The sequence below is a fragment of the Microtus pennsylvanicus genome, chromosome 16 (assembly GCF_037038515.1).
Source record: "Microtus pennsylvanicus isolate mMicPen1 chromosome 16, mMicPen1.hap1, whole genome shotgun sequence".
NCBI classification, from domain to species: Eukaryota; Metazoa; Chordata; class Mammalia; order Rodentia; family Cricetidae; genus Microtus; species Microtus pennsylvanicus.
In genome coordinates this window covers 47,505,858-47,533,857 of record NC_134594.1, presented here as the reverse complement: position 1 = coordinate 47,533,857, position 28,000 = coordinate 47,505,858, and the positions used below count along the sequence as shown (strand labels likewise).

The following is a 28,000-nucleotide window of genomic DNA, read 5'->3' as shown; positions in this document are numbered from 1 at the left end:
GCACTGTGAGTCTGGCCTGGATGAGGTAACAGTATTATATCAACGCTATTTTCCCGGTTTTGATCACGCTAAAGCGTAAGATGTTAACACTGAAGGAATCAAAGAGGGGACATGTGGAAATTTAGTCTTTGTTGTGTTTTTCTGAGTCTGAAGGGGTGGACGTGGCTCACTGGTGAGGCTGTGTCTAGCATGCACAAAGTCCTGCACTCCAACGCTGCAAACAAAGCCCGGAACCAGCGCAGTCTCGTTTCTAACTCCTGTCAAAACGCAGCAGAACTGCAGAGGAGCTGTCCCGGCAACTCAGAGTCTCACGGTGACAATCGACAGGAAGGGTCTGGAAGGCGACACGAGGCTAATGAGCCTGAGCATCACTGCTTCCTGCATAGAAGACGGAGCAGAGAAGTCAAAAGTCGGATGCTGAGGCTGGGAACTCTGCAGGTCAGAGCACTGGTGCTCTTCCACAGGACCAGAGCTCAGTTCCCGACACTCCCATCTGGAGGCCACAGCCACTGTTCCTTCCAGTCCCGGGGACCGGGCACCCTCTTCTGGCCTCCAGAGGGACATGGGGTTGCATGCTGTTATATAACCCCATCTGAAATTCTCACAGTGACGGGAACACTCCTTTAAGGATTGCTGAGGCTGCTTTCTGAGTCAGTGATTACACACAACGTAGGACATCACCACAGCCCCTTCATGGTGACAGTGGTCAGCAGCAGTCTGCCCTATCAACAGGCAGGCCCAGACATGCAGAGCCCTCCACTCAAGAAGTTTCAAAGGCTTCATGCTATTCAACCAGATACCTCAAGTCCCAGCCATGCCTCCCCCACCATGATGGACTCTATCGCTTCTTAAATCATGACCCAAAATAAATCCTGTCTTCTGTACTCTGTTTTGTTGAGTAGTACTCTGTCACTGCGGTGGGAAGAGCAACAGGCTCTTCCTGAACTTCCCTCAGCCTGCAGGATGCTCCTCAGCTGAGGAAGGAGGACCAGCTGAGTAGACTCGGGTTTCTAGGAAAGCTGTCAGCTGCTGAGTTTGGAACCAATGCTTATGCAGCACTAAAAGGCAGGTGATGTCTCAGATTTGAGGAAATACAGCTTATTTCCTTTTAATGCTGCCCATCTTCATCACTAAAGCAAACTCTAATATCACCTCCCCATAAGTGACTAATTCAATTTCCCTAGTGTAACAAAGTCTTTGTAACTTGTCAGGCTGCATTTCCTCCATCAACTGTGAGCACAAACAAGACTATAGCCTTACTGTGCACCCATCTGCCTTCCTAAGCAGATGAGGAGAGAAGTACAAAGAGAGGGGAAAGGGAAAGAAGAGGGTAGGGAAGAGAAGTACTCTTGGTTCTCATCCAGCCGTACAAGAATCAGCAAACGGTAGAAAAACTAATCCAAGAACTTCAGGGAACTCAGTTATTTAAGAAAAAGTGTGTGTGTGTGTGTGTGTGTGTGTGTGTGTGTGTGTGTGTGTGTGTGTGTGTGTGTCAGAGGAGCACATGAGTATCGGTGCCCCGGGAGCCAGTTACAGGAGGTTAGTCATCTGGAGGCGCCTTGCATACAAGCCCGCCTGTGGCATCATCTCTCCACACACCCCCATTTCCATTTCGGTACTTTTTCATCTTTAACGGAACACTGAACTAGGACTTGACTCTTACACGTAACCTCCGATAAAATTTTACAAAAGCACAGAGTTTCAAATTCTCATATAGGCAAAGTTTAAGCATATGCAACACTACTGTCTAAAAAGTACAGGGCCCTGGGTTTCATTTCCACTACTGAAGTAAATAAACAATAAAACATTCAAAAACCAATGCCAAGGCTTAGCTCTCTGTAAGGTAATAAGATTAAAATGTGAAACTTTTAAATCTCAAACATATAAAAACAGTAGTACAGACATCAGAAGTACTTCTTAAATGAAAGTATCAATAATGCATAGAGTATGGACTTAGTCTAGACCAAGTAAAAAGTGACATTGTTTAAATGGCCAAAAAGAAATTACATTATTTGTGGAAATATTCCACAAAACCACTTACTTAAATAACATACTCAAGGATTAACAAGTATTAACTCTCAAATTTCTGCTATGTTTCACACATCCAATGATAATTTTCAAACAGTAAACGAATCTCCTCCTCTGAGAATGCCAGCAAGTGCCTAGAATCCCAGCAGCAGTCAGCGAGAGGCCGAAGGGCCAGGAGTTCAAGGTCAGCCCAGACTACCTGCAATCTTGCCCTAATTAGCTAATTAAAACTTTAAAAATTACTGAGTATAATGAACATAGCGGACAATGAGGACTACTGAGAACTCAAGAACAATGGCAGTGGGTTTTTGATCCTACTGCAAGTACTGGCTTTAGGGGAGCCTAGGCAGTTTGGATGCTCACCTTACTAGACCTGGATGGAGGTGGGCGGTCCTTGGGCTTCCCACAGGTCAGGGAACCCTGATTGCTGTTCGAGCTGATGAGGGAGGGGAACTTGATCGGGGGAAGGGGGAGGGAAATGGGAGGCGGTGGCGGGGAGGAGGCAGAAATCCTTAATAAATAAATAAATTTAATATAAAAAAAATTATTGAGTATAAAATTGACAGAAGCCCCTTCGCTCCACCCCCATTTTGGCAGTGGGAGGCGTGGAACCCAAAGCCCTGTCCACCTCAATGAACAAGTGAAGGGCAAAGTCTCAGCACCTGATCTAAAAGTGACTGAAAACCATGGCTATGTAAAGCCATTCAAACACAGCTTAAATTTCAGTTTGAAAAGGGACACATACCTGGGAATGGCTTTTCTATGAGCCTGCCATTGCCCTTTGACAGAATGAAATCCTACAATTTCTTCTCCTATGATAGTACAACTTACCATGTAACACAGTTTCGTGATCTGTTCAATTCTCTCAATCCGCTTCCTCTAGAACATGTGACAACATGAGAGATAAACTATAAATAGTGAACGTGAAGTCTTCAGACAATGACGGACACACAGCAAACACTCCCTAAGGACTAATAATGGCCATGATGACACTTATCACATGACCAAATATATATGCTTATCTCCTAAGTCACACAATTCTCTCTTCTAGCTAATTATCTCTAAACACCTTGGGCAAGTCTGAGGCTAAAATCAATCGCTAAAAGAAAAAGGGGCATAGTGGCAACTTCCTCACTTCCAACTGAGCTCTGCCTTCTTCCAAGTCTCAAATGCCTCAGCTATGGGCAATAACTGAAAATACATATTCATTAGGTTTTGCTCTAAGTTTTATTTAGCATTATTATTTAATCACAGCTCTCAAGTAATATAAGACTAACAGGACAACGTTCAAACACAACACCGCGAATAAAGAAAGCAATCAATCAAAATCATCTTGCAGCCCTTTTTAGATCAACATTTCTTAAACTGTGGGTCATTATCTCATCAGGGTCACATAGCTCAGTGTGGAGGTCATGAGAAATTTGGCAATGGTAAGTTTCTGAACATGCACTGTCTGAACGTTGATTTAAAATCAGATGCTGAATGACTCTGAGTAGCGTGCGCCCACTGTACCAGGTGACTTCACCGAAGTGTTGGCTCTGAACACGCAAGCGCTGTGCACTGTGCACGCCACGCCACACCATGCCATGCAGCACAAGCCCACACTGCCTAAAATGTGTTGGGTCAGATTTGAGATCACTGTGACATGCGGTGTTTTTGCTGTCCATAAAAAGTTTCTTGCCCTTACAAAAACACAATGATTTAATTATGGAAAACAAAGACTTTTAATATATTCCTACCAGTATTTCTCAGAATGCAAGTAACAAATTAGTGTATCTGTTGATTATATTGTATTAGAATGTTTGCTTTGAAAAACAAATTGCTCGCTCAAGTTTCATTTCAAAAAATTATTCAGTGAATTTTGGCTTAAAATTAGAACAAAATTTCCAACAATTTCTGAAATTGCCCTAAACATACTACTGCCGCTTATACTACACAATTAAGCAAAGCAACATTTTCAGCACTAACAATTATAGACTCAAAATATCAATCAACTCTGGAAAATGCTGAAAATGTCTATGACCTGTAGATCAAATATTCAACTACGATTAATTCTTTATGTAAAAATTAGTAAGCATTTCTATCATATTAGTATGTAAATTTGTTTTGTCTTTAATAATGATATAACCAAAGAATTGCTTTAAATTTTATTTACTGCCAGTAAATGATTTAATTTGTATATATATTTTAAATATCTATACCCAGGGCTGAATATAAATCTCTTAGTCAAAGGCAAACAAGCTTAAGGAAAACTTCAGGATGCCTGTGTTGTATCAGAACCGTACCCTGAATCAGGAGAGGCCAGCGTGAAGCGCGGCTCTCCCAGCTGTGCAAAGCTGTTTTAGCTCCAGATGTTCCTGAGAAATGAGGGAGGAAGAAAGTGCATCGAAACTATTAACTATGAAAACTCGTTTCTTGGGCTGTAGAGATGGCTCAGTGGTTAAAAGTGCTGGCTGCTCTTGCAGAGGTCCCAGTGCAGTTCCCAGTACCCATGTTGGATGGTTCACAACCATCTGTTAACTCCAGCTCCACAGGACTGGATGCCGCCCTCTTCTGGCCTTCACAGGCACTTGCATACACGTTGCATACACAGACACACATACACACACACACAGGTGTAAATTAAACAAGAATATAAAATTTGCTTCTAATTCACTCCCTAAAAATTTGCAGACTACCTCTGAGATGCATACTAAGCACCTGAGTTTACACGTAACAACAAAGCTTACAGGTAAGAGACTGCTGAAAACATCTCTTGTTTTGTTCTCTTCCAGTCTTTGTTCATATACCATACACCACAACCATGCAGCAGGAATGTTAAAGAATTTGGGGGAGAAGAGATTCACTACACAAAGTAAATAAGACACGGCCTCTACCTTCAAAGAAAGTAAAGAGAAAAACAGAAAATCACATCAGACACTGAAAGTAAAAAATAACTAACTCTACTTAACAATAATCAATAATCAAGGCATGTTTCCTCGGACGACCTTTAAGTGGTGTCCCAAAAGAAGAAAGAAGCCTCCAGGCAGAGGAATAGCAGGTGTCCGTCCAGTCTGCCTTCTGAACCTGTGAGCTCCATATCCACAGATGCAACATCCTCAGCTGAACTCAAGATCAAAACATGAGAGATAGAAATAAAAATGCAGAAAGTGATGTTGGAGCTGAGGAATGCTCAATAGTAAACAGCTGGCCATGCAAGTATGAAGATCTGAGTTCAGACACCAGGAAGAAGGTTAAACCAGCCACTAAGCTCAACACTGGGATCCCTAGAACACAGTGGCCGCAGGTTCAGGGGCAGGTTCAGGGGCAGACTTGTCTCAAAAAGTCAGGTAAAGAACACAGTAAGACATACTAGATGTCAACCTCTGATCTCCCCCCAAAACACACACACAGCTATGTGCAAATGCACAAGCATAGAAACCCACAAAGAAAAACTGTTTTGTGTAACTGAGTACACACATTTTCCTTTTCCTGAACACAGGGTTTAACAATTGTTTACATCACCTTTGTATTGTATTAGCTAGCAGTAATAATAACTATCTAGATAGAGACAAATAGTCAAGGTGATTGATGCAGCTGCTTAGAAGCTGTCTGGGGGGTTCTGGGACCAATGCTGAGGGACGGCTGCACACACACACGTCCATGGGCAAGCAACTGTAAAGTTCCCATAGTTTGTATACTTGGAAACACAGCCAGTCTTTCGTATACAAGTGGTAAAAAGCATATGAATGACAAACTGAAAAGATGTGACTAGTTTCTTGATTTTCACCAGACAGTAACAAGCAATACCACGTCCAAGAGAAAATCTGTTCTTCCAGTTCCACTGCAGGAGGGCGGGGCTTAACTGTCTCCCAGGACCTGGAGCAGTAAAGGGAAATCTGCAGGCAGATGGATAGGGTCGGTGCTAGAAATGCTACTGGCCAAGAGTCCACAGAGGTGAAAATAGAACAAAAGCAAAGAACCTAAAATGACAGGGAATAGCAAGATTTAATTGTAAACAATGATTAAAAATTAAAAAGAGAAGACAGACAGGAAAGCAAGTTCCTACATTAAAAACTCCTTGGCTTGGTAAGTGATGAAACAAGAGGAGAGGACACACGGTCCAGGTTCCCAGCAGACGATTTTCTTCACCTGGATGTGTGCACTTCCTTTTAATGAACGTGTCACTCACAAAACACACACCCTGGCATTCGTATCTCACAAGCCCTCAGTTCTCAATATACTTTTACATGAACAGCTTACCACATGAAAAATTAGTAAATCTTCTAGAAAGGAAGTTTTCCCAGTTCTGGAAGAGCACATGCACTTTTTGATTATTTTTGAAGAAACTGCTCTTTCACCTTTAAAAAAAAGTGTTATCAACTGATTTCCCTGTGTCTTAGAGAATAAATGTTAAATAAGTCCTATCCAAGTTTACCTTTATCAATAACCAGTTCGTATACAGAATCTTACTGGTAAAATATCTTACACAAAGCATACATGCAAATGAGAGAGTGGAGGCCTGCCTAATTACTAAGCAAGGTCCCCAACACTGGCATTATTGGTATTTTAGACCAGATAACCCTTGCTTTGAGCCCCGTCCTACATATTGTTTATATCAGCTTCTATTCATTAGAAGAGTATTCATTACAATAGCAGCAGTTAATTAGTTCGTCTTCCCCACTCCCCACCCCCACCTCTGCCCCTCCCTTCTCCCTTCATACAGCTGTAAACATCAGAAACACCATCACGGTTACAGATGAGTTACTACATGCCAGATATGCTCTGTGATCCTCACTTTTCCTAAAAACATATATCTGCGAGGCCGGTGTATTTTCCCCACCACAGATAAACTGAACAGACAGTTGAAAGAACTTGCCAAAGTAAGTGTGAGCACCTGTGTTTGCACACACACGACAGCGGCTTGAGTTCCTGCTCTGTGATGGCTGCTAATTACACCATCACATTTTTCATGGGAGCTTTTAAAAGTAATACAGGAACATAAAAAGCTAGGCATTTACATAAGAGGACTAAAACTGCAAGTATTGATAAAGATGGAAGTGCAACTGTAAAGCCTCCCAAACCCAGCAGAGGATAAACTGCCCTTCGGCACTAAGGTCACGGGTAAGGGAAAGCGAAACCACAACTGGTGAAGCTCTTCTCCACTGTGTCTCTCAGACATCCACAGCACCCACCCCTCCAGCAAGTACTACCCTTTTCTCCCAAGGAAGCTCAGCTTAGAGTGAAAAAGTGGTCTGTAACCTTAAAAGGTTCACAATTTAATTGAAGATATAAGGAAAAAACTTAATGAGACTAATCAAGCTAACTATTTCAGTTAAAGATAATGAAAAGGGAGGAAATACAAAATGGGAAAGCGCCACATTAAATAGGGAGTGTATATGAAAAGAGGTTTCTGTGAACTGTCTCGAGAATGACAGAGATGAAAGGCAAAGCTGGGAAGCCACGGAGAGGCAAAAACACCAATAAAATAAAGGAGATTAAAAGGAAAAGCCTGAGCTAGCCAGTTTAAGAGGTAAGTCGAGGCAAAGATGAACACCTTGAGGCTGCCTCAAAAGCTCAGGGTGTGCGCTGTGCTCAGGGTGTGCTGTGCTCAGGGTGTGCTGTGCTCAGGGTGTGCGCTGTGTTCACTGTGTGTTGTGCTCAGGGTGTGCTGTGCTGTGCTCAGGGTGTGCGCTGTGCTCAGGGTGTGCTGTGCTCAGGGTGTGCTGTGCTCAGGGTGTGCGCTGTGTTCACTGTGTTGTGCTCAGGGTGTGCTGTGCTCAGGGTGTGCTGTGCTCAGGGTGTGCTGTGCTCAGGGTGTGCTGTGCTCAGGGTGTGCTGTGCTCAGGGTGTGCTGTGCTCAGGGTGTGCACTGTGTTCAATGTGTTGTGCTCAGGGTGTGCGCTGTGCTCAGGGTGTGTTGTGCTCAGGGTGTGCGCTGTGTTCACTGAGTTGTGCTCAGGGTGTGTGTTGTGCTCAGGGTGTGCTGTGTTCACTGTGTTGTGCTCAGGGTGTGCGCTGTGTTCACTGTGTTGTGCTCAGGGTGTGTGTTGTGCTCAGGGTGTGCGCTGTGTTCACTGAGTTGTGCTCAGGGTGTGTGTTGTGCTCAGGGTGTGTGTTGTGCTCAGGGTGTGCGCTGTGTTCACTGTGTTGTGCTCAGGGTGTGCTGTGCTCAGGGTGTGCGCTGTGTTCACTGTGTTGTGCTCAGGGTGTGCTGTGCTCAGGGTGTGCTGTGTTCACTGTGTTGTGCTCAGGGTGTGCGCTGTGTTCACTGTGTTGTGCTCAGGGTGTGTGTTGTGCTCAGGGTGTGCGCTGTGCTCAGGGTGTGTTGTGCTCAGGGTGTGCTGTGTTCACTGTGTTGTGCTCAGGGTGTGCGCTGTGTTCACTGAGTTGTGCTCAGGGTGTGTGTTGTGCTCAGGGTGTGTGTTGTGCTCAGGGTGTGCGCTGTGTTCACTGTGTTGTGCTCAGGGTGTGCTGTGCTCAGGGTGTGCTGTGTTCACTGTGTTGTGCTCAGGGTGTGCGCTGTGTTCACTGTGTTGTGCTCAGGGTGTGTGTTGTGCTCAGGGTGTGCGCTGTGCTCAGGGTGTGTTGTGCTCAGGGTGTGCGCTGTGTTCACTGTGTTGTGCTCAGGGTGTGTGTTGTGCTCAGGGTGTGCGCTGTGTTCACTGTGTTGTGCTCAGGGTACTCCCAACTGAGGAGCAGCAACACAAATGGGGAAACACTAAGCGGTCTGATTAATGTCAGCTTCCACCACACTAAGTCCGCCAACCCAATTCTTAATTTGTTTTGCTCTATTGTGTCTATCTTGCCTCCTCCAACTAAAGGTTAAGTTTGAAGCAAGCAGATATTTTTATGCTCTGTTCACTTAGATCAATGCCTGGCACAGTAGATGTTCAGTAAATATCTTCTACTGAAAAGACAATATTCAAAATAGGACCATATTCAAGAACAAAGATCACAAACGACATCAGCTCTCGAAAGGAGAGCAACCGCACAGAAACATAGCTTACTACTGCTCTGTGCATCACTACAGCAGCCAGCATGTCCCGAGCTGAGCCAGACGCTGTGATGGAGGAGTCCATGCAGAATGCCAAACAGTCCTTATTACTCTCTGAAGCATCACCACAGTTTGACAGGAAACTCATTGAATAAACAATTTGCCCAAGACCACAAAGTAGCAGAGCAGGAACTTGGGCCATCTACTCCAAGTCTGCCTCACTTAGTCGTACAGGATTCCCGGCCTCCTCTTCTGTGGGGCTAGAGAAGGACACAGCACGTCCAGGATGGCAGTGGAGGTCAGACTTTGTCCGGACCTTCCCTATCAGGTATGGTGGAAACTTTCCCACCCTGGAACACAATGATTAAGCATACAGATTAGAAATTCAATGGTTTTAAGAATCCAGATGTTGAAAAACCATGAACAAAAATCAATCTTCTAATCAACATTTCAGAGAGTAGCAGATAACAACGGGTAACACCCAAAGAAATCAAAGGGGTAACTTCTGACTAAGACTCCCCAAGTCTGCTTCTCAGCCCTCCCTCGTCTGCCCTGACGTCTCTCCTACCCCTGTCCATTCCACCTCTCCTCTCCTACTGGATGACTTTCATAACAAATTTAATTATCTGCTTCCTGCTCCAAATTTCTCAATCCAGTAAATTAAAATCTTATCTTTCTCAAGGAAAACAATCCCACCTGTATAAGATCCAGGGAGAAGGGCCCACACGCCCTGTAAGCATTCTAAAAATCTTACCAGCAGATTCACAGCTAAGAGCCACCGAGCACACATGAGTTCTTAGAGAAATCGAGACAGGTCCCCCCTTAAGTCTAAGATCCTTCTTGAAAATAACTGAAATAGAAAGAAAGCTGGAGACCTAACTCCAACTGCTACCAACAAGAAAAAGCTAAAATCCTAGAAATCTTAAAAATTAGATCTTCATTAAATTAGCCATCCATCTAATCAGACATCAACTTTCAGATAAACTAACCTAATTTTATATTTACGACAAAATCTAAAGGAAATTTGACTAAAAAGGAGAAAATAAAACAAAAGACCAGAGCTAACAAGATCATCACTGCTAAGAAATGTCTCCATCTTTTACCTCACCTGAGGGTTCTTAAATACTTAAATATATAATTCTGTTAAATAAAACAGTTAAAAGCATAACCAAATGGCTCTCAGTCATAAAAACCTTCCAAATACACAAACATGGGAGGAATTAGAGAGATGGGTTGAGGTCAAGAGCAGACGCTGCTCTTGCAGAAGACCCCAGTTTGGTTCCCAGCACCCACATCAAGTGACACCTCTGGCCTCTCCGAGCATCTGCACCTAAGTGGGCATATCCACTGATATATATACACATATACACATAATTAAAAATAATATAAATAATTATATTATAATATAAATCTTCTTTTAAAACCATTAAGAAGCATTTATTTCCAAATGCTGATAAAACCAACTTTTCTAGACTTGAACAAGTATTTCTGAATGCTATCTTGTATTTAAGGAACGTTAAACACACATAAATCACTTTATGAACAAGAAGTAAAATTAGGTATCTACTAATAATATGTTCACCTAAAAAAGATATTTCCACCTCAGTTTGAAATGTAACTGATACAGATAAATCTATTCAGCTTTGCAAGTCCCCAAAGCTTTCTATTTCCAGAGTTAAAAAGGCAGGAAGTAAAGAGTGAGAACTGATAACTGAATTGCATTCCAGGATTTCTCAGTGGGCAACTTGAAACATCATCACTATCAAGAAAAAAAAAAAAACACTAATTATTGAATAAAGAATAAAACTGTTCCATTCGGTACTAGTGTCTTTGGAAATGAAAGTCCAGTGTTGTTTAAAAAATCTTTCTTGTCTATAGGTAGTTGTCATTTCTCTAGTTTTTAGATGCTTTTGAAACAAGACTACAAACTCAAGGGCTCATTTAAATGTTGAGCAAAAACAATGCCTGATTCTGACCTGCTACCATGCCACACATTAAAAGACAGGAAACTTGGCAAATTAACATCAGTGAATATGAGCTCCACATATTGAAATATGAGTTTCAATTCTCATTCTCTCTCTCTCTCTCTCTCTCTCTCTCTCTCTCTCTCTCTCTCTCTCTCTCTCTCTCTCTGTTTTTTCGAGACAGGGTTTTTCTGTGTAACAGCCCTAGTTGTCCTGTAACTAACTCTGTAGACCAGGCTGGCCTCGAACTCACAAAGATCCAACTGCCTCTGTCTTCAGAGTGCTGGGATTAAAGGCACGTGCCACCAACGCCCAGCTCAATTCTCTTCTAATCACAGCAAATCCCACAAAGAATGCGCTTTCCGCAGTGAGCCGGTGCTGAAGAAGTGGCCTGTCCAAAGTCATGAAGTTGAGAATCGCACTCCCCATCTCACTGGGCCTTCAGCCCCCAAGTATGAATGTGCGTTCCCAGGTAACTTGTTGCTGGGTCCAGGAATGTGTTCAACCACTGGTTGTAGTTAGTTATAAATTAACTCAGTACTTTTGGTGAAGTGAATTCTGAGACCTGGGACACCATGCCAAGTTTCTCACTCCTTAGAGTCTCCTAAACAGCAGACCTAAAACATCAACCAACTACATATACATTCTTCCAACAAACAAGCATCTGGCCTTGCAATGGCACCTACAGCGTTGTCAGTACTGAGAAGTGGAGTCTGGTGGCACAGGTCTACACTACTCCCAGCACTGACAGTCCTTGGGAAGCTGACAGAAAAGGCTTAAAAAAAAAAAAAAAGCACTGTGGGATGTGAAAGCCCTAGGCAAACACAGTGTGTTCAGTGGTGATCTCTCAGAGATAAGGCTAAGGTGAAATGGTGTTAACCTTATTTTAGCTTTTAAGACTTACAAATATTAGAGCAGCCATATAGCATAGGAAAAGGTATCTATCACAACATACCAGGTAGACAGATGCACAGAGGGGGTCCTTCCAAAAGCCACCCAGATTTCCAGTAGCAGAGGGAACACAAGAACCTGACTGAGGCACAGCTGTGCTGTAGGTCTGACGGGGGAAGAGCAAATGACAGCCTAGCAGTAAGATCTGTGCGTCTCCACCTGCTGCAGGGAAGACCACGCAACAGAGCACTGGTTCTCGTGATTCCTGGCTAAGCTCACTCTGTTAGAGAAACTTACGAAATTTACAGGAGTATTTTAGAAAATTTTTCTTTTAAATTAATCTTTCTGCTGTCCCAGAGCTCAGTGAGAACCGCAATAGTTTCTCAAGGATTTCATGATCTCAAAGTATCTTAGGAATAATTTTAAGTATATTTAATATGCAAACATGTAATTACTAGAATATGTATGAACATCATATTCATTTAAGAAATATACTCCATTTGAATATGATATGAAAGGTATTATAAGAAACTATCAGTGAAGAAGCATGGAAAATAGCAAAAATCTGATTGTATATTTTCAGGCCTATTCCAGAATGGTTTTATACTAAAAGGTTAAAGTCTCAAAATAGAAAGATATTATAGCAAGAGTTCACTATTTGAAAACAAATTTACTCATCTATTTGCAAAGCTAATGAACACACACCAAAAAGTTCACCTGATCTACTAAGTATTGCCAAAGTAAAATATCTATTTGAAATCCTTGCAGACATGAGAGGAACGCCTATGGCTTTTAACTTTGCCGCCCATCCATTGATAAAATCACTTTAAAAGGCCAAATGTTTAATGTAAGACTTTTAAAAGATAAAACAAATCCAGGCATAGTTGTAGATACCTATAAACGCAGCACCCCAGAAGCTGAGGCAATAGCATCTCAAATTTAAAACCAGAATGGATTATAGCAAGGGTGACTGTCTCAAACACACACATACACACAGCCCCACAAAAGAAAAAAAATACTAAGCGTACTTTACAGTGACCCTCTCAGAAAAACTAAAATTGTCAAACTACATGCTTTTTCATTCAAAGAGAAAAAGAGAAATCAAAATATCAATTACACATACAGAATGAACAGTTCATACTCTATTAATCTGCAGATTAAACCAACCACAAATGGAAACTATCGAGGAAAAAAAGAATTTAGTAAATTTGTAGACTTTTTATTGTAGTTCCCTACATTATATAGTATAGCAACTGTTAACTGTTTATATTGTATTATGTATTACAAATAATCTAGAGGCTAATTTTAAAGTACTCAAGAAGATACATAGAATATGTAATATATTTTATGTTACATGTTATATGTAAATACTTTTTATCATATTATTTATGGGAGGCACACATAACACTGCATATTGTGGAAGTCAGAGGACAACTTTTGAGACTCATGTTGGTTCTAGGGAAGAAACTCAGGTCCTCAGGCACGGAGGCAAACCACCTCACTGGGCCCTTTAAATATTTCTTTTATGTAAGAGGCTTAAACATCCCCAGGTTCTGATATCTGCAGGGTTCCTATGGTACAGAGGGGTCACCACAGTAAATACAGCTTTGAAACTAACTGAAAAGGAATCACAATTGTACTGTACTGTACAAAAAAAAAGGGGGGAGATCAGGAAACAAAGTTGGTAAGACCGGGTAAATATACTATCATCTAACACAGGTATCAGTGTTTGCTGACAAAGGAAACAGTGTTTTAATGTTAGTTGTAGCCAGGTGTGGTGATGCACGCCTTTAATCCCAGCACTCCAGAGGCAGAGGCAAGTGGATCTCTGTGAGTGCCCAGGCCAACCTGGTCAACAGAGTGAGTTCCAGGACAGCCTACATAGCTATATTACTACATAGCAAGACCCTGTCTAGGAAAAATCAAAATCAAAACAACAAGCAAGCAAACAGAAAACATTAGCTGTAACATTAAAACTTGCACTAAGTGAATAGCTAGTCCTTTGTAGACAATACATTTGCAATACATTTACTCTTAAAGATAGCAATGTTGTTTAAAATATACATTCCAATTACTTAAGTGATTTACGATATAACAACACTTAAACAAAATGGAAAAAATTTTGAACTAAATTTTTTTGCCCATTTTGGCTCTTCAAGACAGGGTTTCTTTCTGTGTAACCCTGGCAGTCCTGGAAATCACTCTGTAGACAAAGCGAGCTTGAACTCATAGAGATCTGCCTGCTTCTGCATCTGGAGTGCTGGAACTAAAGGTGTGGACCACCATCGCCTGTCTGGACTAAATTCTTTATACTGATTTACTTATGAGATCATGACTTCAAGAGGTGGATGCATTAAACCTTAACATTTCTTAGAATTAGACTTGACATCTTTGTTTGATTTAAAACAATTTGAATGCTTTTAATTTCACATTAAAAGCAAATGCTTTACAATTTCTTTTCAGAACCTTTCAAAAGTAAGCTTCTACCACTGGGGGATGTAGCTCAGTGGTAGAATGCCTGATTAGCATGCATCATGCTTCCGAGTTCAAATCACAAGTGGGGGGGGGCGGGGACTTACCCTTTCACAAATTCTTTTAGCCGTAATACAACCGAGTATTTCCTCTGTGTCAGCTGTGGAGAATTGAATGAGAACTACCCATAGGCTCATATATGAATAACTGGTCTCCAGTTGGTAAAAACTATTTTGGAAAGACTAGGAGGTGTGGCCTTGTTGAAGAAAGTTTATCACTGGGTGGACTTTGAGTTTCTCTCGTGCTTGTGGGTCATACCTGAGCTCTCCTACTTCTCCAGTGTCATTTCCTGCCTGCTGCCATGCTCACCCACCATGGTTACAAATTCACCCTCTGAAAGTGTAAGCAAAATTAAATGCTGTGTGTGTGTGTGTTTTGCCTGGGTCATGAAGCTTTGTCACAGAAATAAAAAAGCAACTAAGATGTCAATTATGGCATCTTTAAACATGGTTCGCATCTTTTTAGATCCATTTAGATAGAATCGTGCCTGCTTCTTAGTTCATACTTCTCAGCACTATGAAGGCAAATCATTCCAAAGCAGCCCAGAGGATCACATCGTCTGGAAAACAGAATCCACGTAAAACGACCAGTCTGGCTTCCTAGTTTAATGTAGCTCACTTTACATGCTGGTAGATTTAGCTGTCCTCTGCCAGGGGATTACAGACTTCAGCCCACAGACCCAACCCCATCAACTTCTTGTTTTTATGCATGAGATCCCATTGGAGCAGTTATAGCTCAGTCCATTATCATTTACAGCTGCTTTTACATTGCGGGCACAGCGCTACAAGCTGTGACAGAGTATGCTGACCCACACAGAAAGGTTGCCAACCCCTCCTTATGTCCCAATGGCCTTCTCCAAGAATCATCTTCAAAGTATATTTAAATGAGCTGCTGCTAAGCCACACATACTCTGGAGCCCTGTGGTGCTAAGACATACACAGATACAAACCCTCAAGGTTCTCTTATTAACAGCAAAACTGCCACAACAAAGAATATAGATGTCGCCATTCCCCACAATGGAGTCCCACCATATTAGTAAATCATGTTAATGCTAAACGGTTGCCTTTTAAGAACACTTAAGCATATCTTTGCCATGTAAGAAATGGGGAAAGTATAAAAAATAACAAACTATATAGCAGATATTCCCAATCACTGTCTCCTCACCCTAACATCAGGGTAGACCTACCTCCTTGCTTAAAAATATCGATTCCTGGATTTCTGCCAACTGGACATTCTCTTAAGAAGCCAAAGTAGCTTTGGAAGGCACTGAATTCAAACTAAGGAACAGAGAAAGATGATTATGTGTTTCTATTCCCTCTCTTTTATCCTTGCCAGAGCCAACACCAAACAGTAACCATAAAGATGCCTGAACATTCTGAAGTACCCCTAACACTCTTGTGCCAACACAGGATATCCCTCCACCGTATGGACACAAGCTGCACATCCCCACTTATGAAGACCAGGCTGAGCTGTGGTGGTGCACACTTTTCATCCCGAGATCACCTAAGGAGGCAGAGGACAATTGGGACTGCACAGAGAAACCCGGGGGGAGGGTGGACAAAATTATAATACGAGAAAGTATGGAACACCTGACTGAGTTTGGAGCAACTAATATTCCATTTTATGTATAAGTTCCCTAATAAAGTCCTGTTTTCTGAACACATCTCAGGATCTAAACACTCTATTGAAATACTGTTTCTGAGACAGAATTATATCCTGAGACTGAGTTAGCAGCTCACCTTTTCGCTAACTTACGAAGCATCTCTTTTGGAGAACGTCTCTCCTCTTATTATGCCTGTGCCTAAGCTAAGAAAACCTGATCCATCCCCAAAACTTAAAACTCATTTTTCAGCTCTTTACTCAGCATTACTAATCTCAGACACCTAAAGGCGTTAAGACCGACGCTCATCTATCTCTACCCATAGTACCCAAACTTGAAAGCTACGTGGGGCAAGGTCCTGTGGATGTAACTCCTTATGCTTTGTTTTTCTTATGTTTTCATAAGACACTGTAAATTCTACGTAGTGTAAATACGTAGAAAATTCCTGCTAGAATGCACAAAGCCCTAGGTTCCATTCCCGACACTACATAAACCAGAAATGGTGGCACACACCAGTAAGTTCAGCATCCAGGAAGTCAAGGCAGGATCAGGAGGATTAGAAGTTAAAGGTCATCCCCAACTACACAGCAAATTCAAGGTCAGCCTGGGACAAGAGAAAGAGTAAGAGAGGAAGGGAAGGAAAAACAGAATGAGTCAACACAAGAACTGCATGGATATTCAGCTCTTAACCCCAAAAGCAAAGTCTGCTGCTGCCCATTTCTGAAGTCTCGCTCATGAGAAACTACTAGCATCAAGCTGAAAACCATGCAAAGCATTTCCTTTTTCACGCCTCCTCTGTGCAGCCTCCATAGTGTAAAAATGTTGATTTCCTAGAGAAACAAGATCCTAAAGTCAGCATAATGTCTTTGTGCTAAAATATAATTTCTCCCAATCACTTGAAACAACCCTCTCTGGAGCGGTTTTCAAAAGCTTTTATGAACTGTAACCATGCATCTTTACAAGCATACACTGATCCTAACCCTCGTTGAGACCCTCCATCAGTAAGCAGGGTTCCCACCAAGCTAACTTCCTAATTAGACCTCCCCTTTTACATGTTCTGACTCTAGGTCTTTAATATTTTGTTTGTATATGTTCTTTTCTTCCTGAAGGAACTCTTCCAAGGTTTGGCTCGGAGACTCCGATTATTCCTGGGTAGTCCAAAATCAACATTTCTGTAAAGAAATGTGCAATGAGTCCCTGGCAAACAGTGACCTTGGAGTAATAATGGTAATATTCCCCCTCTCTCACATTTTTAAAAACATCTGTTTAATTTTACTACTAGTAGTACCACTACTACTACCACCACCGCCACGCGTGTGCAAGTGACACAAGGCACAACAGCTCTGTAGAGTCGGTTTTCTCCTCCCACCTTTGGTTCTCTGAATCAGCCTCAAGTCCTCAGAGTTAGGCAGAAAGCACCTTTATCCACTGAGCCATCTCCTACAATTTTATGACATTTATATTGGATTGCCTCTGTCACTGGTAAGAATATTTTCATTTACACTACGTAGAATTTACAGTGTCTTATGAAAACATAAGAAAAACAAAGCATAAGGAAAAACAAAAATGCTGGAAGATCCAAGAGAGGGCAAAGTGATCAAAGAAATGGAGGGAAAAAAAACTAAAAGTACCCTAAGTTTAAAAAGTTGGGACAGCTGACAGAAGAGAAAACCAAAGTCTATGAAAGCAAGAAAACAACCATGGTTGTTTTAGCACTCCTTAAACTACATCTCAGAAGTCTGAGGAGGCAGGATGAAGGTAAATGAATTGTTACACAATGCAGAAACTAATAAACTTTCAGGCTAATTACTTTAAAAAGAGGGGGAGAACAGGACCCAAACACCGTGAAATGTGAGAAACTGTCAGATTTAATCCAATCCTAAATGGAGAAATTAGGATGGATGGGCAAGCCCAGGTTCCCATTCATCTCTACTGAGCATCTGACTCGGCCCACTTTCAGATGTCTGAAGGGACCAGAATTCTCCGTCTTATACTACCTATGCTCCTGGCTACACAAGATTCCACGGTATGTTTTAGCCCTTACAGTGCTCAGTTTGGCCTTATATATGTGAAACATTACTTTTCTGTATCTCTAAGCACTCTTAAAATACCTGAAATACTTTCTTGAAAGAGTAAGAAGTTTCTCCTAAAATTGACAACTGGAGCCGGGTAAGAAAACCCTTAGGCATGGCCTTCCAGTCCCTGGTAAAAATGTGCTATCACAGAAGATATGTGACAGCAAAAGAGAAAAGAGTATTAGGGAAGAAGAGCTGGAACTAGGGACGCGGACTCTCCCGACGTACTGAAATGCGCTGGTCCTTCCACACACTGTGCAATCTCTGGACTCGGGAAATATGGTGTCGGGGGCACCAAACTCCCGAGTGGACTAGAATGAAAAGTGGTCTTCCTCTCAAGGACAACTTCAAAACAACAGTTCAGAAAGAAATTTTAAAGAGTTGATACAAGTGATTCCCACGTGGGATTCCATGGGAGTTTCCCTGAAACAAAAACCACTATGCTGGATCACAACAACCGGTAGCCAGGAAAATGTACAGGGCAGACCTGTCCATGGGCTTTCTCGATTTCCCTTGCCAGTCAGAGTGCAGAGAGGTGCAAACGCCCACTCTGGAGACACAGCTCCTCTAAGTGAAACTCATGCAAACTGATGCCTCTCCTCCCAGCAGGAAGGGCAGGTCTCTATCGCCAAGCCTCCAGAGAAACAGCCAAACTCCAGCATCAAGCACCCACCGGTTCCCACTTGCCACTCTAGAATGTCCCCCTCCCCCGAGTCCACTCACGCTTCAGAGACGAGCGGTGGTGCTGACAATGTGGGCTGGCTCCCTTCCTCCTTCGGGCTGAGGCAGCAGCTGCGAAAGGCTCGGCGCGGAACTGAGGAAGAAGCGGTGCTAGCGTAGCTCCACCAGGCAACTACCCGGGTCTCTTCCGCGCTGCCGGGGTAGAGGCGGCGGCGGCGGCGGCCCCGCTCACCGTTTTTTCCTCTTCCTGAGTCTCTGCAGGCTGTAGCTTCTGCCCGTCCAGGGCCACTTGTCCCGGGACAGTCACGATCGGAAAGCTCGATGATATTTTGTTTGGGTAAAGTTTCCTCTGGGCGGAGGCGGCGGCCGGCCCCCCGGGTCCCCCCCGGCCCCGCTGCCCTGGGGGGCTGGGGCGGGGAGGGGGTGCCGAGAACTCCCGGAGTCCCGCTGAGGAGCCGAGGGGGGCGGCGGCGGGCCCAAGGAGAAGCCCCCCAAGAGGGGGTGAAGGGGAGGGGAGGGGAGGGGAAGGAGAGGACGGCGGCGCCCGGGCCGCTCACCACGCCGCCGCGACCGTCTCACATCGGGGTCCCCGCCCCCCCGACCCGGGGTGGCTCCTGGGCTGGGGGGCCCGGCTCATACACTCCCCGAAGGGATGCTACGGCCCCGGGCGGCCGGACCTGACGGTGGCTAAGCTGGGGATCCGGCGGGCTCGGATCGGCGCCGCCCCCGCTCCCGGCTCCCGCATGTGTCGCGGTGGCCGGGACCCCCTCCCTACACCTTGGGGGGTCCTTCGCCCCACGCCCCGGGGCGAGGCAGAAAGCCCAGCCCCTCGCGGGCGTCCTCTCCCGGCTGAGCAGCTACCAGTCCAGACCCGCGGCAGCAGCCTCCCTGCCCCCCGGCCGCGGGCTCCGGCTCGGGCTTCGGCTCCGGCTGGGGCTCCGGCTCCGGCGTGTGCAGCAGCCGCTGCCGGCCAGGAAGGTAAGGGGGGGAGCAGACGGCGGCCGCGGCTCCCGCTGGCCCGGGCTGAGGCGAAGGTCTCGGCAGCGGCCAGTGCACGGGCGCCCGGTCTCTCGGATGCTCGCTCGCTCACTCGCTTCTCACGCTCTCTCTCACCGGCGGCGGCGGCAGCAGCGCCCGGAGCTCAGATCGCAGTCTCCCTCGCTCTGTGCGGGGCTCTCGCCTCACTCCAGAGAGGGGCGGGAGGAGAGCGGCGCCCGGCGATGACGCAAGTCGCCTAGCAACCGCTCTCCTTCTCCCCCCCCCTCCCCTTTCCTCCGCCTGCCTTTTCTCCCCCCCGCTCCAGACACCCCGCCCTGCGAGGCGGCGGCGCGCGCTGATGACGCGGCAAGGGAAGAGGAAGTCGAGATCCGCAAGCGAGTGGGTGCGCCTCGGGCCGCGGGACTACTGCTGCTGCTGCCGCCGCCGCCGCCGCTGCCACCGCCTCTACGGCCGCGTCAGAACTAAAGAGAGGAAGGGGAGGAGCCCGGGCGAAGCCTAAGCTACCGCCTGATCTTACCCCTGACCCGAGGGCGGTGCGGAGAGCGGGCGCCGTCGCCCGTTCCCTCCGGGGCAGGTGCGGACCGCTCCTCTGGGAACGAGGAGGAGGCGCAGGCCCCGGAGACGGGCTCGGGCGCGCACCACCCCGAAGGTGAGGCATTTTGGCCCGGAGCTGGCTCTGGAACGGCGAGACGGGTGGAAGAATTGACCTCCAGCCCTAAGGCTGCACCTGCTCCCGGGAGCAAGCGCCCCACCCTTCCCGCGGCGTGGGGTGCTTGTGCGGTGCGAAGGTTTTGATGGGGGAATGAGCGGGTGAATGAATGCCTCTCGCACCGCAGTCCCGGAACTCGGCGACGACGGGGGAAGTGCAAGTGTTTTTATACATCGCAGCGTGGAAGCCTGAGAGTTGTAATACACTCCCCCACCCTCTAGCCGTGAAAGGAAAGGGATGCGGCTTCACGGAGGGAGTCGCTACTTGAGGATTTTGTGGGTGGGAGAGATGAAAGCGAACCAACTCTGGGATATTATAAAGGGGATTCCTACGTTCTCAAGGAGCGGATGTAGTCTTAAAAGAATGACTTTTAAGAGTCATTCTTGCTTGTCTCTCGGATTTTTTTTTTTTTTTTTTTGGAGCGCTAATCTTGTTCATCACAGTGCCTCTTACTATCTTCAAAAAATTTTGGCCCGCGTCTCAAGACTTAACTCAAGTGTGCCCTCTGCGCGCGCGTTCTCTCTCAGTCTATTCCTCCCTCTCTCTCCTCCTCTCCCCCTCCCTACCTGTCTCTCTCCCCTTCTGTTATTAATAAATAGATTGAGCTGTTTGTCGTACAGATTCAGTTCTAGGAAATAAGTTTTAGGAAGAGCTTAGTGAAACTTAAGTTGTGGTTCTCTAGTAAAAGAATCTTCAAAATAAAAGACCACAATCCTCAGGAATCTGTCTAGAACCTGCCCTTGTGAGTGGTGTGAGAATGAGGTTAAAGCAGCAGCAAAGATGAAGGGAAACCATTCCACAGTTGTGTGGCCCGACACCCTGTCCCTCCTCTGGAAGCAGCAGTGATGGATATCATAGCGCTTTCCGTCTTTCAGCCCTGCTTGGGGAGATTGGACTAAATACACTATCCACATATTTGGGAAGCCCGGGGTTTGCCACTGCTGCCACCACTGCATGCAAACATTAGATCAAGGAAATGTCTACAGTGAACAATCAGGGGTTCATTTTTGTTCGAAGACTGAAAAAAAAAGTGAGTAAATGAGGGAGGAGGATGCCACAAAGGTAAGGACAGACTCACAAGTTCGCCGGGTATGTGCACACCCGATGTATGTGCTCCACCTGAACTCCCAGGAGTCAAATATCTCTCCCTCCATGCACTGGGTTTGACGGTCTACAAACCTACAAAGTGTTCCATCGCCTGCCATGTCCAACTAAGACTCAGAGAATCCGATCAATAAGTAATAGCCAGACGTGGCGACAGCAGAAATTAAAGAAATTCAGTATAGGTTTAGAGGAGTTTAACTTTGTGGAATCTGAATGGAAAGAGTTCAAACATCAAGCTCTACAAATGAGAATAAGCTTCCAGGAAAGTGGGCACCACTCAGTGGTCAGAGGCCCGACCTGTTTCGTTGCCAAAGGTTCCACTTCAAGAACCTCATCCCTGAGGACAGAACGGCACTCAAGAGCCCCCTCCTTAGGAATAGTAGCTCCACCAAGCTTACAGAATAAGATCTGTTCCCCTCCCCTCCCAACCTGGTAACAACTGCTGGAGAGGAGGGATTCTTATATCTCCAGCTGGTTCTGTATCCTCGCAGCTCCACATACTGCCTATTGATGAATGGAGAAATGCATCAGTTAAATCAGATTTCCCAACACGTAAATCAGGATCAAAATGGAGAAATATATCAGTTAAATGAGATTTCCCAATACGTAAATCAGGATCAAAAACACATTTCAGCTATCAGGGTTCTTTTCCTGGCTCACCAGTTTGTCATAAAGATCTGCATGCTGGGTTAAAGTATGGCAAAGGGCTTTCTGTAGAGGTTTCCTAACTTCTCCCTTGAAAGTGGACTTGTATGGGAAACTAATCGATGTTTTATTTTCCCATGTCAGTGGTTTCTACAGTCAAAGATTTCATAACCTAGTTTATCTGACAAAATTCCTAAAAATGCACTATAGTATATCAGTTCATTTTAAACATTTTTGTGAAATGGACCTTAAATATAGAGGGCAGTTTTGTGCTATGAGTAATTATCAAAGAAACTACCCTGTAAGCAGTCATCCAGGCCAATCAATGGGGTTTTGCTAATCCTTCAGAAGCCATAAATGACCTTCCTAAGCACAACTTTCCCTCCTGGAAGTTACAATTATTCAGACCTTTGTGGTAATCATTTCCTTGCTTTTCTTTATTGTTTTATCACAGGTGTTCATCCCCAAGTGTTACATTATTTAGTTTTCCCCTCTCTTGTGAATGGTATATAAATGAGATAATATGTAATCTGTTTTGCTTACCGTATTTACTCAACTGTGCTGTAATCCATATCTTGTTCAGGCTGTTCATATAGCTATAATTTGTTTTTTTAATTGCTGCATATACAATTCTCCGTTGTAACAATATATTGATGGAAGTCTGAGTTCAGTTTGAGGCTGCTATAAATGCTATTGCAAATAGTTCCTTAAATCTGTATTCCATCTCATCTACGTCAGTTTCTGTGTAATCTGTACTTGAGAGTGTATATATAAACATGAATAAATAATGTCACTTACTCTTCTAACATGATTATTCCACACCTCACAACTCCTGACAAAACCTCAGTTTTCTCATCCTGGTCAGTGTGGAGATCTCTAATTTCAGTTTTAGCTTACATTTCCCCAGTTACTGACTTTGTGGAGAACCCTTCCTGTACCCACTTTTGTATTAGTCGGGGTTCTCTCTCGGAACAGAATTATAGGAAGGGAATTTGTTGGAATGGTTTACAGGCTGTGGTCCAGCCAGTCCCAACTATAGCTGTCTACCAAGAAAGGGCCAAGCATCCTGCTCTTGTTCAGTCTGTGAGGATGAATGCCTCAGCTGGTTTTCAGTATATGCCTAGAAGTGAGCTCTAACGCCAGTGTAGGAATGGACTTGGTGAGAACAAGCAGGCAACTAGGGCAAGCTTCCTTCTTCCGTGTCCTTCATATAGGCTGCCAGTGGAAGGGGTAGCCCAGATTAAAGGTGGATCTTTCTCTTTGGAAGAGCTGGATTAAAAGTGGGTCTTTGCTGGAGGCCCATATTTCTATATGGTATGGCAGCCCGGCTCTGAAGCCACAGGCCCCACCTAAGGTGGTCACGTAGCCTACCAGACAGGCTGTCACAACCTAACAAAAGGTCAGGATGTTGTTGGTCCTTTGTAATTTGGAGGATGCCTGATAAAGATGCTGATTCAAGCCTACCTGACAGCATACAGAGGAGATAGGTAGATGCAGACGTGACAAAAAGCCATTCACCTTGGTTACCTAGGAAACAATGCTAATGTATTTCCACCTCAGGACTTCATGAGGGACCACTGAGAATCACCCTCCTGATAAAGCCATGTGAGTTGTGTCTTTATTTCCGCCTCTCCACGCTGATCCAAAGAGAGATAGTTCATGTTGGGGTCTGGTCTAGAGAAATTATTGAGGATCCAGGCTAGCACCGGACCCCGACACTTCACACTTCAAATGATTGTTAAGGAGAAATCTCATACAGGTGTACCCAGCTGCTTGAGTTAATTAATTACTTAATCTAGGCACGTTGACACCAAAGAATAGCCGTCACAACTGTAGTGAACAGTTGGGTTCTTCTTTGTTTTTCTGATGTGAAATCTCTGACATGCCCAAATGTCTTTGTAGTTCATATTTGAATACCAAGTACAGTAATGCCACCAAATGTTATATTTGGGACAGATTCTTGTTTGGGGGAGTTTTCAGGACAGGGTTTCCCTGGCTCTCCCACAACTCACTCTGTAGACCAGGCTGGCCTCGATTTTGGGGTGAGGGGTGAGGACAGGTTCTTTCTAAAATAAGAATTGTCTTTCCTAATTACTCTATAAATTGACCATAAGCTTTAAAGTAGGATACACACACACACGTGTATACATACATACTTACATATATTCCTTCCAAAACAATGGTTTTTTTTTCAGCTATTAAAAGTTACTGCTTAGGGGCTAGAGAGATGGCTCAGAGCACTGGCTGCTTTTCCAGAGGTCATGAGTTCAATTCCCAGCAACCACATTGTGGCTCACAGCCATCCATAATGAGATCTGGTGCTCTCTTCTGGCCTGCAGGCAAAACCGTGTATACGTAATAAATTAATAAACATTTAAAAATTGTTTTTTAAAAGCATTAACATTTTAGTTATAGTTTTCCTCAGTTCATTGTTTACTCTCAAAGCTGTGAGTGAAATCTCTCTTGTTCCTTTATATTTTTCTCAGACAATTAAAAGAAATAGTTTTCTACCAGATCTTTTGTATTTTTCATTTCCTTGGTTAGTATATTTTATAAAAGTCACAATGGCTCATTCTTTCCACTTACAGTCCCTACTAAAATATATGGAATTATTTTTATAATTTCATTCATCAATTCCACGTGCACTGTGACATACCACCCAATATTCAACTTATTATTTCTTATCTCAGCTCTTTGTTAAGACTCTGATATTTTAAAGCTGGAGGAAGCTGGGGCCTTGAGAAATGAAGTGATTTACCCAGAGTCAGGAAAGCAAGTAAATAGGAAAGCTAGCTCCACCCCGCGTCTTCAAAAAAAGGCCATTCTATCACAGTGACTCAGTCTTCTGTAGGAATAGAGCAAACTGATTCCCAGATCTATAGAATATTGTTCAGTCCCACGTAGCAAAGCTCTGAGTGGAACAAGCTTCCTTCTGACCTAAGTGTTTGGGGATCAGCGAACGACTAGGAGGACTCCCTGGGAAGGAGAACAGTCCAGGGAGATGGGATGGGATGTAATCAGTAAATAGCGTGAGATTACTTTTTAAAGATTAATAATGCTTAAAATAGATTAATAGGAAACTCGCTTTAAAAATGAAATGTTTTTTCCCCCTCTGCCCTTCGACTTAGAACCCGTCCACTATATTCCCTGATACATGTGCAAAGAAATTGTCAAAAAGAAAGAAGGAGGCAGAAAGCTGATTTGGTGATCAAGCCTCTAATAATTAGGCATTGCTGTCGCAGGTGCTGGAGAGTGGCAGCATCAAAGACATTTTAAGAGCATGAAATTCACCCGAGGAGCCTGCAGACTGATAGCACTCCTGGGTGGCTTTTCTCATTTGGGTTCGCAAGAGAACTTGATTCTGAAAAGTAAGTGATAGATGGTCACTGGTTTCAATTTTTAACGCAGTAAAATAACTGAATCATTTGTACTCATTCATAATCTAGCCTTAAAACCTCAGAGGCATCTCATTCAGGGTATAACCACTTGGTTTCACCTCATCATGAAATAGGTAACAAAATCCAGCCACTGCTTTTAAAATGTTGAGTAAAACTGCCTTAATAATGTATAAAAATATTAAGATAAGTTACTTAGCTGTTACTTTGTGGCACAAAGGCTTTAGAACATCTAGTTTGTGATTCAGAACTTAAATACTGATTTACAGGAAGTTGTAAGAGTACTTGTGCAAATATTACTAGTGCACACTCATTTTTACCTCCAGATTGCCACAATTTGTGGAAAGTAGAAGAAAGTGTTGTACACAGAACATTCGCATTTGCATCACCATCCACTTGACAAAGTCACACTTCTCTCTGCTTCCTAGCAGTTGGCAAAGTGCAGGAGGTAAAAATGCAATGAGAGAGAAAAATGGGCCAAGGAGATAACTTCTCTGATAGAGATGCCTGCTACCAACCCTGCCAGTCTGACCTCAGACCCGGCAACCCACACAGTGGAAGGAGAGAACGGCCACAAGCTGTCTGCTCTAACCTCTGAGCGTGCACGCGCGCACACGCTCATACACGCAAAGTAACATTTTAATTCACCCCTCCATTTGTGGAGTTTATAGCCTAATGCCTAGAATGTGACAGGCTGAATAGTCGACCCTCGCTACTACCTTTTAAAACTGTTGATTAAGCTGCACTTGGGAGGCAGAGGCAGGCAGATCTCTGAGTTTGAGGCCAGCCTGGTCTATGAAGTGAGGATCAGGACAGCCAGAGTTACACAGAGAAACCCTGTCTCAAAAACAAAACTTGTTGATCGGCAATCTCTGATGTGTTCTCTGAGTAAAATAGCTTTTGTCCTCCTGATAAGCAAAGATTTAGTAGAAACTTGTATTTGTTAATTTTGAAATTTATGTTGATTTCTAAAGCTGCAAAGAGCAGGGTAATGTGTCTTCATACACTGCCCACCTAGTTCAGGCATTACCATTCGATAGTTCAGGTCTTGAAGTACTTCAGCAGGAAGTGCTCAGGAAGAGGATGCACCTGTACCTAACCCTCGTCTTTGATCCTCCCTAAGAAAAGTAACACAAAAAAAAAATCTGTCTCGCTTCAGTTCATAATTAATTTTTCCTGTCCTAACATTGCTTCCCATGGCTTACCACCCATCCTGGGTCCAGTCAAGAGTCACACAAAGCATTCTTCAGTGTGTCTTCTCAGAGGAGCTCAGACTCTGCTCTCTACTAATACGGAGAGTTACCTTCTGCCTTCTCACTCTTTTCCACAGCCTGCCGTTCTAGTCTATGGAGCAGTTTGAGTTTTTAGTGAAAGATTATCTGTTTTCTTCAGTGGCTTTGCACTTATTTCTGATTTAAATGATCATTTAAAAGGGTTAAAAACTCATTTAAATCTTTGCTTTAAATGGTATGAAAGCAGCTTTGGATGTCTAACTGTTGAGAAGAGCTGCTGAGTTACTGAGCACCCCTATTCTCTGAAAACAATCTGTGCATCTCTTGGGCACTACTTCCTTCAATCTCTTTCCAACATGCTTTCCATGGAAGACCTAGATCGTTTTTCCAGGCACACCTTAGTACTTCTTCCTCTGTCCTTGAATTGACCTTCCTAGGATCCTCTCAAGAGCATCTCATAACTCCATAGCTCTTATTCTCTGCGCGCCTTTTGGGCGACGAGAGCAAAACCTTCAACGGATTCCCTTTGCCTATGCCCCTTTACCCTCTGCCTGGAAGCTTACCACCGCAGCCCAGCGCCACCATCTGCCGCTGCTGCGGCATCACATTGAGTTACTGTACCTGATCGTAGGAAAGGAAAGGAAATAGCTTTTATCAACACTGTATCACCTAACTTTCAGAAGTCTCATAAAGTAGGCGAAGAGCCTACATTTCCCAGCGTCCTTCACAGTTAGCCTTGCAGCGAAGACGTGACATCTTATCACTAAATTCTTTTACTAATTGCCATTCTTAACTAAAAGGCTGCTGTATCACTAAGAAGAACTTCATCCCTAAAAGTCTTCTCATGAAATAGTTGGTGATTTCTTCCCGCCTGTCATGGCAGAAACAGAAGCCATTCAGGTAGTGTGCCACTTGTGCAGGAACCGGCCTCTACCACTGCATACTGGGGTGCTGTCCTTGAGCTCAGACAGTGAGCATAAAGAAATCAAGTGAATGTGTGCGCTCTAACCTAGTGAGCCTGGGCTGCATCGGCCTTGTGACCTGATAGGACAATGCTACCCACTTCGATGATGCTAGGTTACAGAGTTTGGAATTGTAACCTAAACGATAAAAGAACTTGTAAGACAAGACTCAGGAGGCAAGGCTGTAGAATCCCAGAGTTGGATGCC

The 28,000-nt window shown here is 44.1% G+C and overlaps 2 protein-coding genes across 5 annotated transcripts in view; one reads left to right on the top strand and one right to left on the bottom strand.

Moving 5' to 3' along the window:
- Nucleotides 1–19,315, bottom strand: part of Fbxw7 (F-box and WD repeat domain containing 7) — a 149,624-nt gene extending 130,309 nt beyond the window's left edge. For 2 of the 4 annotated variants that reach the window (XM_075950916.1, XM_075950917.1), the window contains exon 1: nt 18,790–18,916. The gene's annotated coding sequence lies outside the window, so the exon portion shown is untranslated. Of the gene's footprint in view, nt 1–18,789 lie in introns of all 4 variants that reach the window. The other 2 variants (XM_075950914.1, XM_075950913.1) reach the window with 2 other exon arrangements.
- LOC142836435 (uncharacterized) lies at nt 190–23,001 on the top strand. Its single transcript, XM_075950693.1, has 4 exons — nt 190–438; nt 18,673–18,902; nt 19,091–21,261; nt 21,299–23,001. The coding sequence occupies exons 1-3, from the start codon at nt 190–192 to the stop codon at nt 19,983–19,985; spliced, it is 1,374 nt and encodes a 457-aa protein (XP_075806808.1). The 3' UTR covers nt 19,986–21,261; nt 21,299–23,001.
- The last annotated feature ends 4,999 nt before the right edge of the window (nt 23,002–28,000 follow it).

What these genes read in the sequence shown, in the direction of transcription:
- LOC142836435 (XM_075950693.1), top strand. Translation starts at nt 190, where the DNA reads ATGCACAAAGTCCTGCACTCCAACGCTGCAAACAAAGCCCGGAACCAG. An exon ending in TGAGGCTGGGAACTCTGCAG is followed by an intron (nt 439 to 18,672) that starts GTCAGAGCACTG and finishes CTCTCCTCCCAG; the next exon opens with CAGGAAGGGCAGGTCTCTAT. An exon ending in GAGGAAGAAGCGGTGCTAGC is followed by an intron (nt 18,903 to 19,090) that starts GTAGCTCCACCA and finishes GTTTGGGTAAAG; the next exon opens with TTTCCTCTGGGCGGAGGCGG.